This window comes from Mytilus trossulus, chromosome 1 (assembly GCF_036588685.1).
Source record: "Mytilus trossulus isolate FHL-02 chromosome 1, PNRI_Mtr1.1.1.hap1, whole genome shotgun sequence".
In the NCBI taxonomy this organism is placed as follows: Eukaryota; Metazoa; Mollusca; class Bivalvia; order Mytilida; family Mytilidae; genus Mytilus; species Mytilus trossulus.
Window position 1 is genome coordinate 92,346,298 of NC_086373.1, and position 15,917 is coordinate 92,362,214.

The window sequence follows — 15,917 nt, forward strand, 5'->3', positions numbered from 1 at the left end:
TAACAACTACTAAAGGTAATTAATAAAATTTGAAATAAAAATAAATGTTTCATTTTTTTCTGAAAATCTTATACCCGCAAGCCTCCTTAAAACAGAAATCTAAAGAGATTGTGGAAAAAGTAAAAACACAAACAGGGATTTGCTATCAACAAAAAATCCTTCGAAAGAAACGACGAAAAACAAACACTAATGAGACTGACTAGGAGCAAGATAATGAAGATGTACATTGGTAGAAGGTTTAGTTAGTTTTTGGTTTCAAGATTGCACACAAAGCAATGATGGCTTGTTCTTCTCTACTTGTGTTAAGGAGCACAAACAACATAGTGCAGGCTGATTGTAGTCTCCAAGAGCAGTGTTCATTCATTAGATAATATGTATGCAAATGTGCAATTTATGTAAAAATGTATTCAAATAAACTTTTAATAAAATGGTTTGTCGATGCATGTCATGATATCAAATTCACAAAAAATACACAAGGAGGATCTGTTCTTTATTACTATTATGAAGAAAGGGAGATAACTCAATTCAAAATATTGCCTAAAATTGTTTAATTTGATGTTCGAAATAAGAAATGAAGGCAATCTTTACACCTTGAGTGCTTCATTAACTTGAATTAGAAGTCTGAACTCCTACCTGTTTGAAAGTACTGAGTGAGTCAACTGTATATTAATAACAAGATACAGCATGGCATCTAGATTTATTTTTGAATGCTGTTTCTTGCTGTGCAGAAGTGTCAACAATGCACATGTATTAGGTTTTTGTTAACAGTGGCAGATCCAGAATTTTTCATAATTGAGACCCACTGACTGACCTAAGAGGGGGCCCACTCCAGTGATTCCCTATATAAGCAACCAAATTTTTTCCCAAAAAATGTGGGCCAGGCCCCTGTCCCCTCCCCCCCCTTTAATCTGCTTCTGGTTAAAAAGCTAGACTTAGGAATGATGTTTCTGACTGTGTAGAAATGTCAGCAATGTATAAGTTATTGGTTATGTCAGAATATGGGAACCACTAGTGGTACGTTAATGCTATTTGGTATGCAGTTATATAAGCATTGGCACATCTAATTTCCATGGAGATTATCTGGCCCCACCCGTCATGATCTATTGACTTTAATACATTTACTTATTTAACATGTTGAAGTTACAAAGGTCAGTTAAAAAAGAGCTGATGCTTGGTCAATGATATTTAGGATGCTGTATTAGCATTGGCATTTTTCATTTCCATTAGAGGTTATTTGGTTTATAGTGTCTCAATATCAAAGCACTAAAAATTTGTTTACTCCCAGAAATGTAAACAAGCCTCGACTTCTGAACTATTGACCAAAAAGTATGAAAAGGTGAAGCATATGGTGTTTCTCTATGTTGTTATGTTTAAATGTAAAAGCATGGACTAAAGTAAATTATATGTGAAGCTTCGAAGGAAAAATAGATCTATGCATGATCCAACATTTTTGCAACCCTATAAAATTACAAAGATGAAGCAGTCAATACTTCTAATTACATTTTAATGTTGAAACCAGGAGATGAATAGTTTCTGTAAGAATTTACTCAGCAACTGAAAATCATAGCTTTTTTGATATATGAAACAAATCTTCATCTAGTTGTCATAACATATAAGCAAGGTTTTACGTTACATTTTGTACTTTGATGTTCTACTTCCTGTTTTTCACAATAACTTATATCTTAAGTGGTGGCTAAACAAGTGTGCAATTACTCACAGTACATGCTGTCCAATATTTTATGCTGTCATGTCGAAAATTGAACTTGACCTATAAATTAAGGGGTTGTTTGCTTAATGTCAAATATTTCATGGATAAGTTTGTTTCCAAAAATATTTAAAAATTGTATTCATGAGGGTGTTATACCACCAATGAATATCACCTACCGGTATGTCTTTGTTAAATTTGCACTTTTCAAAAAATTGTGCAGAGATTTATCTTTGTTTCAAATAAAGAAATAATACTTGGCATGAGGAAAGTTTTATCCTGGCCAGTACTATAGAAAAAAATTCACATAACATTTTATTGCATATAAGAAAATAACCATCACTGGAAGTTAACCAATCAGATAAATTATTAAAATTCTTGCTGTCCAAATGGAAGCAATTCAAAAGACACAGAAATGAAATAAAAACATGAATATAAAAATATGTGCAAGTCTCACCTGCTTTGCAACAAAATAAAATAAAACTTGAACTTCCAGTAACTTATATGTTTTAGGAATGAGTATTACAGACAAAATCTGAAATGCACACTACCTAATCATAAAAATTAAACACTAATTATAGTGAATTACAACATATTTTGTGGAGCACAATACCATATTCAGATTAAGTTGCATTTAAAATACCATTAATACATGTAATACATAACCAATGGTTAGTTTTCCATTGATGTAATTTGAGTTAAAAAGATCCATACTTGATAAGAGTGAAAAATTATAGAAGGTTTAAACAAATAAAATGTATTTTAAACATTCTTTTTCAAAGTCTAGTGGTCAGTATAACAATTTTAATTTCATACCCGTAAACAGGGGGGGTTCGGATGAACCCCCCCATCCGAACCCCCCCTTGAAAACAAATAAGCACTGTTAAAGTCAATGTTCGGATGAACCCCCCCATCCGAACCCCCCCTTGAAAACAAATAAGCACTGTTAAAGTCAATGTTCTTTTCGAATTGTGACTGTTAAAGTCGAGTTTGTGAGTCAAACGAACCCCCCTTTGGAAATTCCTGGCTACGGGCCTGAATATTGTTGATTTATGCAGGGATTTGTCCAAGTTAACCTCCAACTTGCAGAAAAGGGAAATAACTCAAGCTATGAACATTTTTCTATGTTGTGATATTATGCTATTGTTTCAGAAAAAGGGAAGGTTTGGTACCCTTAAAACGTTTAATCTCTCTGCAAATGTTTGCACCTGTCCTAAGTCAGGAATCTGATGAACAGTAGTTGTCATTTGTTTATGTAATTTATTCGTGTTTCTCGTTTCTCGATTTTTATATAGATTAGATCGTTGGTTTTCCAGTTGAAATGGTTTTACACTAGTAATTTTGGGGCCCTTTATAGTGTTAGGTGTGAGCCAAGGCTCCGTGTTGAAGCCTGTACATTAACCTATAATGGTTTACTTTTTTTAAATTGTTATTTGGATGGAGAGTTGTCTCACTGGGACTCACACCACATCTTCCTATATCTATGTTATTAGATATTTGGCTCAATCAAATTAGTTTACTACTTTCAAAAGAGCAGGAGAGTATATGATCACTCTCTTTCACAATTAAATTTTAAGGCGTTTCAGGTCAAGTGGGATTATAAATAATATAAGCAGCAATTGCAGTCCTGATTTATTTTAGGTATGGGAGACCCCCAAAACCACACATTGAAACAGCAGGTACAAACCTTCACAAGTTGTACAAGAATTTGTGAAAGTTTGAGTGATTTTTTCTTAACTTGTTTCAAAGGTGTTACTTAAACCCTGATGCTAGGCAATTAGCAAAGTCAAGGTTTTGGTAAAGAAAGAAAAACCACCAAATTACCTCAGATAATTGTACACCCAATGTACTGTAAAATCTTCCTAAATTGGGTTAAATTTTTATGCCCGACCTAAGGTAGTAGAGGGGCATTATGTTTTCTGGTCTGTGCGTCCATTCGTTCGTCTGTCCATGCCTTCCGCTTCAGGTTAAAGTTTTTGGTCAAGGTAGTTTTTGATGGAGTTGAAGTCAAATCAACTTGAAACTAAGTACACATGTTCCCTATGATGTGATCTTTCTAATTTTATTGCCAAATTAGAGTTTTTACCCCAATTTCACAGTCTACTGAACATCAAAATGATAGTGTGAGTGGGGCATTCTTGTACTTAGGACACATTCTTGTTCCAGCTGTGTTCAAAAGATTTAGGATAAAAATTTCAGACAAATTTAATGAAGGACAAAAGAAGTTATCCCTGTGTGGTACCAGAGACAGCCTGGTGTTGCCAGGTAACAATTAAACAATACACTTTTAAGGACGATTGTAGACAAGATTGAATGCAATCAGCTCAAAACCAAGATTTTTTAAGAGATATAAATGAGGAATGTGTCTATACAATACAATATTTTTATTTTCCAAATTAAAGGGCCCGTTAAGAACATAACATTAATTACAACATGACAAACATTACAGAGTGATTAAAGAAACATCAAATAATAATTCAAATGCATGAAGAAAGGATCAGTGGTCAAGGGGAGATAATTTTGATATATTTTAGAGTATTTAACTAATTTTCTCTGATTTTCTTAGGACACAGATGATGCCCCAGCTTGCACATAACGCTATAAAGAGACATAATTTGATCTGAGTTTTGTGGCTATTAGCATTGTTTTTAAGATTCATAACATACTTCAGTTAGAAACAAAATTTGTCAATTTATTCAATTGTAAAAGGGCATGACGCTAGAAAGGTAAAAGTGATGCCATTTAAGTCCACACTTGATCTGTGTTTTGTAGAAATAAGAAGTGTGTACAAGTTTAATAACATTTGGTTGAGGCCGACAAGTTAGTGATGCCACTAAAATTCAAACGTGATCTGTGTTTTGTAGTAATAAGCATTGTTTACAAGTTTTCAATCATTTAGTTGAGACAAACTTAAGTTAGAGAATAGAAACGAAAAATTCCGCAATTTTCCATTTGTTAAGGGACATAACTCGACATGTATTACACTAAACTTGACACCACCAAAGTTAATCTGTTCTTTGTGGTTATAAGTATTGTGCATAAGTTTCATAATATTTTTTTGAGGCAAACTGTACAACTTTTAACTTTTAGATTCTTGTGTACAATTTGAAGTTTAGTATGGCGTTCATTATCACTGAACTAGTATATATTTGTTTAGGGGCCAGCTGAAGGCCACCTCCGGGTGTGCGGGAATTTCTCGTTGCATTGAAGACCTAATGGTGACCTTCTGCTGTTGTCTGCTCTATTGTTGGGTTGTTGTCTCTTTGGCACATTCCCCATTTCCATATTCAATTTTAAACATACACACGCACAAGGGTAAAACTTAATGCTCCCTCTGCTACTGTGGATTCATTATTATTCTTTGGATACCAATTTTTGTGGTTTTTGTGGGTACAGTTGAACCACGAATTAAAATGATCAACAAATTACACATTTTCTATTGGATATGTATGCAGTGATTAATAAAACCATGAAGTCAAATACCCACGAAAATGCAAGTTTTCCTCAATCCACGAAAATAAATGAATCCACAGTAATATGGGCATAATAAAATAAACAGACATGTGCTAGAAATACATGCAATTCTGTTTGCCCTTTGGGTTAGTGAAAGTGTATGTATCCAATAAACTACCGTGAAAGTACTTTTATTTGTGAGGTACCAATTTTCGTGGATGACTTTATCCACGAATTTAATTGTCCAACGAAATAAAACAACCTTTGTCCAAACAGGCACTTTCTATACTAATAAATATAGTATAGAAAGTCCCTGGTCCAAATCAAGAAATGGAAAGATCCCCATCGGTAGGTTTGACCAATGATATGATCTAGAGATTATATTGAATAATGCCATATCTGAGAATACTTTAAAAGCAGTCACAGAACTACAACTGCATGCAGGATTATAACCATTTAATCTTTAATAACCTTATCTGTACAACTTTTAATCTTTTAATTCTCATAAAAAATATTATTTTTGATCGATGAAAGTCATATTTCTGGTATTGATATGCTAGTATGATAAAGTGTATATTTTATATCCTCATAGTTCTCGATCATATGGGATATAATAATTTCATGCTGGGCTTGATTTTGATAAGAATAATTTGGCAATTCAAGATAAGTTTATAGCATTTGTTAATGTTACTGTTGGTGGTCTTTAATCTGTTGATCACTTTATCTTGGATTAATTAGAGTTATCATTAAGATTTACACAGGTCAATGTTTACTTTGCAATTTCCTTCAATCAAGACTATTTGTAACCTTCGTTTCTAAAGGCTTTCATTTTTCAATTATTTTTTTTTAAGAAAACTAAAATCCACGAATTTAAAAACCCACAATATGTAAATATTGCCCAAACCACGAAAATTGATACCCACGAATTAAAGTACTTTCACAGTACATAAAATCTCTCTTCCATGGATAGGGTTACAATACATAGAACTACATTTGTACTATCAATTTTGATATATTCTGTATCCATTAAAAGTACCATAGCAATAAATTAATCTTTCCGGCTTAACACATATGAATGTGATTAATGCATCTATATTGTGGTATGGTTTCTTTGGCATATAATAACATAACAACATAATTTCTCTAATATTTTATATCAAACATTTTTTGGTGATTTCTTCGACAAAAGAAATTATTCCATAAACAATATTTAACAACAAAATACATTTCAGGTCAGTAACTTTGAAATCTTTCAAGTTTATAAAATATCTCCATGGGGCAAGTAAATAAAAACATGATTATGTATAGATACAGTTCTAAAACTTTGATTAAAGCAGAACTGTATATCAAAGTACTCATATAATAAAACTACAAATATCACAAAAACAATTACTCAAAAGACATAAACAAATGTTATTGTTGTACAAATCCAATAGACAGATTCACTTGAGTCTGTTACACCATCTGTCTTAACTCGTGCAGATGTCCGATTAAAAAAAAACACATTACATTATGTGTTAACATATTTGTACACAGGCTGAAAATAGTGTCCATATTAATGTGTTAACACAAGTACATAGGCTGAAAATTGTGTCCATATCAAGGTGTTAACACAAGAACATAGGCTGAAAATTATATCTGTATTAACAAGCCCATGGAAATAATATCCAGTATACAAAATCTATCCATGAGCCTCCAGAGAATGAAATAAATAACTAAGTCAAATGATAAGATGGCTGGAGATTCATGAATCCTTTTTTTGTCATTGGTAACTATTTTGTTGTTGTCCAAACATGGGGGAAACACCTGCTGAAGCTGAGGCGTTGGGATCTTCCTGCATCATATTGGCTGAAATTATAAAATAAAAGAGGTGAATACGAAACTGAGCCAGTTTTTGTACAATTCATATATAAAACTGTCTTGTAAATAATTCTTGGTATTAAAATTTCATTACATAAAACTTTGACTTACTCATAATCTACATTCATTATATCATATCAATTACAATTTTACATTTTCTTGAAATACTAAATGGAATGAATGGATGTAAAATTGTTAAACTTGAATTTAAAGGCAAGAACATATGTAAATGAATATATGGCAGGGAATTCAACCAACAAACTCTGTTAACATCTTCATGGTTTGAAAAAAGTAAAACCACAAAAATACAGAACTCCATGGAAAATTTTAAAAACAGAAAGTCCCCTTTCCGAAAAATTAGAAAACAAAAGAAACCTGTAATTGATATAAATAAGTGTTTAATGCAATTGCCAAAAGGAGAGATACAGTTTGGAAATAACAATTTAGATGAATAAAACGGTGTACTTCATGCACTGAGAAAATTAAGACTAAAAGGGTCAATTAACTTTGCAAGTACAAAATGTATAATTGTAGTGCTTTAACTATGCTGTGGCAATTTATTACATTGCTGATCAGAGAAATTTAAGAGACAGCATTTTAAATTCCAAATTTGATAGTTGAAGTTGCTTTGTAGTTATGAAATTTCCACAAAGACAAATTAAACTAGTTAAAAAACTAAATAACTAAAACATGTAAAAATAACCAGCTGTTTCAAGTTTCTGTTTTATAGCTAGTTAATTCTACCTACAGCTATAACAAGGAATTGACTGAAATCATATTCTTGTACCCAAATTATTAAATAAATAAAATTTTCATTTTCTACCCTGAAAAAATATCATTTTAAAAATGTATTAGCTTTTTAAAGTCATTATGAACCTTGAAACAACTGCATGATAAGTACTGGTTAACCTTGTGAACTGTTACCATAACCTAAATGTTTTTAAAATTAATATGTGTTACATGTATTACGTTTAACATGTTATGTTTTGTACAAATAAAAAGATTGCCAATTCTTTTTTCTATTGTAGTGATTTAGGGATATTTTGCTTTCAAATAAAAATAAACTGTGTAAATCATTAATTTATTTGAAAACTTGTTCATATACTTTTTAAAAGTGTAATTGTCTTTAATCTCAAGTCCAACAAATTTATAAATGTTCTTTTGAAGAAGGTAAATAACTAGAGTATATATATATTTTTTTAAATAACGGAAAAAAAATCATCCTCTCTATTTGGTTCAGTAATGACAGCAGATATAAATGAACTTAATTTACTTATTTAAAATATCAAACAGTGTTCATAACTGACAAATTCCAACTCCAGAACCCTTCCAGAAAAGAAAAACAAGACATTTTTGCTAAACAACTCAACAGTATAGGACCTTACCTGCATTAAATTGTTCTGCTGAATACCGTGTAAACATAATACCCAATCCTTCAATCACAGCTAGTAATACTCCACCTATAATTACATATCAATGTTTAGTTTGATTATTATTGCAACAGTGAATAATCATAGACTGTTGCCACAGATGCAAAAAATCATTTCGTTTTATATACTGATTCAAAAAAGTGAAATCTTATTTTATTACAAAATCATAACAAAGTGGAATTATGACATGTCAGAAGCAACATGAATGTTTATCACTCACATTCATTAGGATTTTCTTTGTATGGAGCGCCGGACATGTTTAAATATTTTTTTTCCAGAAACAACAAAAAAACAAAATTAAAACAAGAATGTGTCCATAGTACACAGATGCCCCACTTGCACTATCATTTTCTATGTTCAGTAGACCGTAAAATTGGGGTCAAAACTTTAATTTTGAATTAAAATTAGAAAGATCATATCATAGGAAACATGTGTACTAAGTTTCAAGTTGATTGGACTTCAACTTCTTTAAAACTACCTGACCAAAAACTTTAACCTGAAGCGAACGGACACACGAAAGCACAGACGGACGAACGGAGGCACAGACCAGAAAACATAATGCCCCTCTACTATCGTAGGTGGGGCATAAAAAAGTGTTGCTAAACTTTTTTGGCTCAGTTTACTTTAACTAGTACCAATCCATGAGACTGAGGGATGTACTTTGAAGTGTTGAGACAGGACGTAGATATTGTGTCTTTTAATTCTAGCTAGTTCACAAAATAGAAGTTGACATGACATAGTTATATTCCTGATACATGAAATTTGGCAAAAGAATAACATTGATTTTCCAGGTGATAAAAAATAATAATGAAAGATTTCCTTTTTTAAAAGATTTTTACATGGACAAATCTGACATCTACAAATGTGCTGCAGAAGAGAAAATTTAAAACAATAGACACCTCTTGTCAAATAGATCCAATCAACTAAAGTTTACATACCAACAACTGCAGATCCTAACATTGCTCCAGCTCCATCTGAAAATACAAATTCAACATTCATTAAAAAAATGTTTATGTCCTTAAAATTTGTTTTAAAGGTGAAGGTGAGCTAAGGAATATTCAAGACATTAATTGCCCTCCTCTACATTTTTTTTCTGGAATGGCATTTAGGTCCAGATCTGTCTCATATAATTCATAAGAATTCTTATTTTTTATATTTAGTAAGTCAAGTTAAAAGTGTTTGTTTAAAATAGTGTATTGATCATGTTGATGTTAGCAGTTACTGAAAACATAGAACATAAGACAGAAGATGCAATCGTTCATTACATTAGATATTCCTTACCTGAAGATCAGTAAATATCAATTGGACAATGGCAATTAATTTAGGATTGTTATGCAGCATTGGGATATATGTAGTTTCACAATAATCTTAAACAAATTTCTAAAGAAATCTGGGAGAACCCTCACAATATGCTCCTTGAATTCAGGGATGAAAACAGTGAATTAACCAGGTGTTTGGGAGTAGGGAAATAGTGAGCATAGAAGATTATGTGAAAATATTTTCTCATGATAGGAACTTACGTCTAACTGATAATATTGCCCCTGTTAAGGCACCACTTGTTATGGAATTCCAGGGATCTTCCTTTTTCCTGATGTATACTAAAGAGCAGTCAATGGCAGAGAATAAACCACCCCACACAGCAAAATTTCCTGAAATAAAAATTGTATGATTAATTATTAATCAAGATGTGCCTGTTTGAAAAAATCTTACAATGGTACTTCAAAGCAAGTTGAATCTTACTATCAATAACTCACTTTAAGTATTCATTCAACAGGAATTTGATATAAAGCTGTAGATGTGAAAACACATCCATCAATATAACATGCTTGCTCACATGAGGCTCAATACCAAATTTTAGTAAGGTCATATTCATAGATCCTGAAAAAAGTGACATACAATTTTAACATTTTTTTAAATATACGATTTAAACAAAAAATACCATCTTTCTAATTATAGAATTCAATCTGATCAATCTGTGGGATTTTTGTCTTCTGGATACCTACCCCATATTATCTTTTTGTATTTCAATGAGAATTGAACAGGAGTTGTCCGTTTGAAAAGATGGAAAGTTAATAGTTCATGTAACACAAAAAGTTGAAATGTGTTAACCATTCTTTCTTTTAGAATTTTTTAAAAGAAATAAATCTCTTACCTCCAGTAATTGGAGCTCTTTGTCTTAATGTTAAAAAACTTCCAGCTAAGCGTCTGTATGTTCCCTAAAATTACACAAGATAGCATTTTAAATGCAATGGAAATAAAAAGAAAATTATTACTGACAAAATGGCCGAGTCTGTATTAATCAAACTACATGTATATATTATTTTTCAAATTAAACAATTACCAGTATCTGCACACAAAAAATATACTGCAATTATACATGTCTGAATGTTACATTTTAACATCTTTGACAAGAATATACCATTTAATGTCAATGATAGACTTCAGTTCAATGTTACTTTTTTGTATATAAATTTTCTAATCATATAACATACATGTACATTGTATATGTAAAATAATGAAGCTCATCATGTACTATGTCAGGCTATTCAGACAAGGTGTAGTTCATTAATATTGTAGTTAGGCGCTGATTTTACATGTATCTAGACAAGAATATGTTTGAGTGATATGGTCATTAACCCATGCCTGATTTGTACTAAACTATTATTCCTATTCCAAGCTGATCAGTCTTTGCTCATAGTCCTCACTGCTGCGGAGGAAAAGTAGAAAAATACAATTTTCAAGTCTTCAGTATGACTAGATGGGGGAAAGAAACAGACAATCTCCTACAGGGCTCACGCTACCAGGCGACTTGGGCGAAGAAGTCGCTTTCCAGACAGTCACTTCGCTTTCCCTGACCCTCAAATTTTTACCAAGTTGATGAAACATCAATTTTTTAATGATAATCAAAGAAATTCAGACATAAACGTTTCATTATCTTTAGAAAAGAGGTTGAAGCATTGTCTTGGCAGCGTGTAGCAGGTTATTTGATAAAAATACAACTTTTTATCACTTTGTGCTTTTTTGCAAGTTCTAGTGCTTCTTACTTGAAAACGTACATCAACCTAAATTTTCGGCGGCAAAATAAGTTTGTTACTTCATTTAAACGTGATAAATGTTGCCTCCAGTAAATGTTTAATCCATTTATTGCATTAAAAATGTCATGTTCCTTTCCAAATAACTTGTCAAACATCGTTTATTTTTGTAAATTTTCTTGCATTCGTCCGCCATTGACCGATTTCTATGGATCTGAACCTGACCAGCTATGACCGAAATCTGTACTTTTACAACAATTACTACGGACACACGGATGGAACAGCTGACGGAAGAATATTGGTTCCAAAGCGAAAAATTACGTATTCCACACACACTAAAAGACTTTTGGTTACATCTATTTGATTGGTGTATATAATTCCCTATATTTTGTTTATGGATTGTTTCAAACTATTGATTAAAGTTGCTTAACTCTGAGACTACTATAACACAGTAGTCTCAGATTATACTAATATCAATATATTATGGCCCAGCTTAATAACTTTTATATTTTTAGATGAGAAACACTGGATTTCATACACAAAGATAGTTTTGAATTAAACTGTAATTGATATATTATAATTTCTTTACATTTTTTAAAATAAACAATTTTTTTTTTAGAGCTAGATATTAAATATTAAGTTGGTAGTTTCTCACAAGAACCTTAGTAAAACTTAAACAACTTTTAATTTGAAATGTTACTTTAATTGTATACTAAGATATGAATTGAACAATATAAAAAGAACATTATTTACATATGACCCTTTATACTGTAGTAAAATCCAAACATTGGAGCACACCACATGAATGAGCACTTCTCTTTCAAATATCACCACTTCTCCCTATCAGTTTCAAAAAGAGAAGTCACTTCTCCCAATGATTCTGAAGTAGTGTGAGCCCTGTCCTATATGGACATGTCACATGTACAATGAGAAAACCAAACAATTCTTTTAATGAGGGATGATGTTGGTGTGGTCTGTTGTACTGTCCATATTTTCATAAATTACTGTTATCCTACATGTATATACATGTATGCATCATGCAAATACATAAATGCTTACCAGGACTAAAATCTATTGACTTACCATTAAAAAATATTTACCACTTTTTAGTGTATAAAAACTGAATGGTTTACTGAAGTCAAGTTACCTTTGGTGCATTTCTCATTCCTTTAATACCATGAAAGATACCTCCACCAATACAACCCATAGAAAAGGCTCCACCACAGTCATCTACAATTCTCCAGGGACTAAAAAAGATTGTTATGTTTATGTTTAGCAGCTGTTCAATAAAGACTAGTTGTAATGAGCTTTGTGTAAAAAAAATCAATTCTATACAGTAGAATGATAGTATAATTTGCAAAATACTGTGGATTCATTTATTTTTGTGGATACCAATTTTCGTGGATTGAGGAAAACTTACATGTTCGTGGATATTTGATTTCGTGGTTTTGCCGAAGTCTGCTTACAAGCCATGAGAAAATTTGTCATTCGTTGAACATTTAATTTCGTGGTTCAACTGTTCTCACGAAATCCACGAAAATTGGTATCCAACGAATAATGATGAATCCACAGTATGTCAGTTCATGGTCAAGTGGTTAAGACCGATGGCTACAGTAACAGTGCTGAAGATCCCAAGTTCGATTCTCATTCAGGGTGCTTAAAATATCCGTTTATCAGAAGGGTGATTTCCACACACATCTCTGGTACAGACACCAGAGTTTAAACTAGAGTGGGTACTATGGGGGCCTTGGCAGTTAGTCATGGTTGCTCCCGTCTTTGACCTGGAGATCAATCTGCTGTAAATATTGAACATTGTAAATACGTTAGTGACAGATCTCCATTGATCCTGACATGAAGTGTTCATGGATTCCAATGTACCCTCACAGCTTTCGAAGGTTTTTTCAGATTTGGGAGGAATTTACCAGTACAACATACATACATACATTTACAACCTTCAAAAAACTAATATTGGTTACTTTTGAAAAATTCTCATATATCATATGACATAAAAGATTAATCTAGTTTTCATTCAATTCAATACATCTAACTATAACCTCCACTAGATAGAAAATAAGAAACACTTTTAAGAAACACTTTTGAATACGCAGTAATTTTCAGCTTATGCAACTTTCATTTAGGTGCAAAAATTTCGTATGAATGAGAGCTAATGGTGACATTGAGATATATGTTTTCTGCTTAAATCATTTAAGTTTACTCGATATGGGCAAAGAACACAGTATGATTGATTTAAAATTAGAAATTACCATGGATCCCTGGCATATTCGTCCATGTCCTTGCTTTTGGTCTCACGTTTTCAACCACCGGAAGTAAAAGGTCAAATCTAAGAAAATATTGTTCGACAGTACATTTACACATCAAGAAAGTTCATTGCACTGTATAGGGAACAACATGAGACATATAATCCGACAAAAAGTTAATATTATAAAGGACAAGTTAAACTCTATGGATGCTGAAAATTGGCTACGCGATGTGCATAACGATCGAAACTGTGAAAATGGAAATAAACTTAGGGCGTTCAGACAGTATAAAAGTAATCTTCAGCCAAGCAGTTATGTGAAATCCGTCAAATTAAGAGACTATCCAGGCCCTCATGGGGTTTTTGATTATGTGATTACTTGGCCGTTTTTTTAATGATTATTTTATTATTAAGCCAAATATTTCATAATTATTTGATTACCTAGGACTGTATTTTTAGTTTATGATTATTTGATTATAAAGATAAGCAAATATTTAATGATTATGTGATTATATTGGCAAAAAAATGGTGATTATGTGATTACTAGGACCTCCCCCATGAGGGGCCTCACTATCGTAGAACTTTATCAAACTTTCGTTGTGGTTCATTGCCACTCGCCATTGAAACAGGACGTTACACCAAGCCAGTTACACCTTTAAATGAAAGAATTTGTCAGTTTTGTGATGGAAATACGATTGAAACTGAACAACATTTTTTAATGACCTGTAATTTTTATTCGGACTTGAGAGAGAAACTTTTAAATTCACCCTTTTTATCAAACTATGTTTTTATAATCTTGAGTGTAGAAGAGAAATTTAATTATATTATGAGCTGTGATGAAATTCAATTTTTGTTAGCTAAAACATTGCATTTGATGTTTAAGAGGAGAAAGATAAATTTATAACTTTTAAAGAACTTAAATTTTTAATTATTATTTATTTGCATATTATCAGAGACATATAATACTCTCTGATATTATTAAAGATTTTTAAATCAATTCTACCCTTTTTGTACTTTTTAGTTAAAAATTGTTGATCTACGAAGTAATTGTTTTGTATTTTTAAATTTTACTTTTGAAAAATGTATTAAATTGTGTATGCATTTTTAATGTGCATGAGGTAAAAGTGTCTCATATGTCTTTTAAGGCAGGAATCTAATATATTTTTATGCTGTTTTTATCTGATGTATAATATATTATGTATAATGTTAGATTGTGACACTGTAATAAACTAATTACTTACTTACTTACTTACTATATTTCTGTGAACAAGATCATGTATAATATAAGTCCATGGTTATTACCAAACAAGAATGTGTCCTCAGTAGACGAATGCCCCACTCGCATTATCATTTTCTTAGTTCATTGGACCGTGAAATTGGAGTAAAATCTCTAATTTGGCATTAAAATTAGAAAGATCATAGCATAGGGAACATGTGTACCAAGTTTGAAGTCGATTGGACTTCAACTTACTTCGTCAAAAACTACCTTGACCAAAAACTTTAACCTGAAGCTTGACAGACGGACGAACGGACGGACGGACGGTCGGACAGACGGACGGACGAACGGACGCAAAGACCAGAAAATATAATGCCCCTTTACTATCGTAGGTGGGGCATAACAATCACAATTAGCAAATATTCAGTTTGCATAGACAAAATATTAAAACAAATCTTTAAGCATAATTTATTTTATGTGCTATAAAACACACTTACTTTACTTACATCCCTAAGCGCTTTTGCCCTTGGTCTCCTTTCCATTTTAGTTACTATTGTATTGTATTGTATTGTATTGTATTGTATTGTATTGTATTGTATGCAATTAATTAGCAATACAGCAATACAAACATAAGGCAAATAGAATATTATATTGTATTGTATTATATTAACTTGCTTTACATTGTAATTATCGTGTAATGACATTGTTATTATATTGTATTTGTATCTTATTTTATTGTATTGTTGTATTGTTGTATTGTTGTATTTCTTTTTATTGCAATGCAGCAATACAAACACAATATTTTGCATTATATAGTATTAGCTATATGATCCATTATCAGATAATTACATTTTTATTATATTATATCGTATCTTATTTACTTTTATTGTTATGTTGTGTTGTAGTGTTTTGGTATTGCATTATATCATATTATGTTGTATTATATCATATTATGTTTAATTGT

General features: G+C 31.6%; 1 protein-coding gene across 2 annotated transcripts; it reads right to left on the reverse strand.

Moving 5' to 3' along the window:
* Window positions 1-6,296: 6,296 nt before the first annotated feature.
* On the reverse strand, window positions 6,297-13,883 carry LOC134690763 (mitochondrial import inner membrane translocase subunit Tim17-B-like). Of its 2 annotated transcripts, XM_063550819.1 has the most exons (8): window positions 13,745-13,883; window positions 12,628-12,727; window positions 10,601-10,664; window positions 9,969-10,097; window positions 9,387-9,422; window positions 8,404-8,478; window positions 7,895-7,948; window positions 6,297-7,006 (listed from the first exon to the last, which is right to left on the reverse strand). In XM_063550819.1, exons 1-7 carry the CDS (start codon window positions 13,768-13,770, stop codon window positions 7,923-7,925), a joined length of 456 nt encoding a protein of 151 aa, XP_063406889.1. In that variant the 5' UTR covers window positions 13,771-13,883; the 3' UTR covers window positions 6,297-7,006; window positions 7,895-7,922. The 2 variants fall into 2 exon arrangements, with proteins under 2 accessions (XP_063406889.1, XP_063406882.1); XM_063550812.1 differs by lacking the exon at window positions 7,895-7,948.
* Between the last annotated feature and the right edge of the window lie 2,034 nt (window positions 13,884-15,917).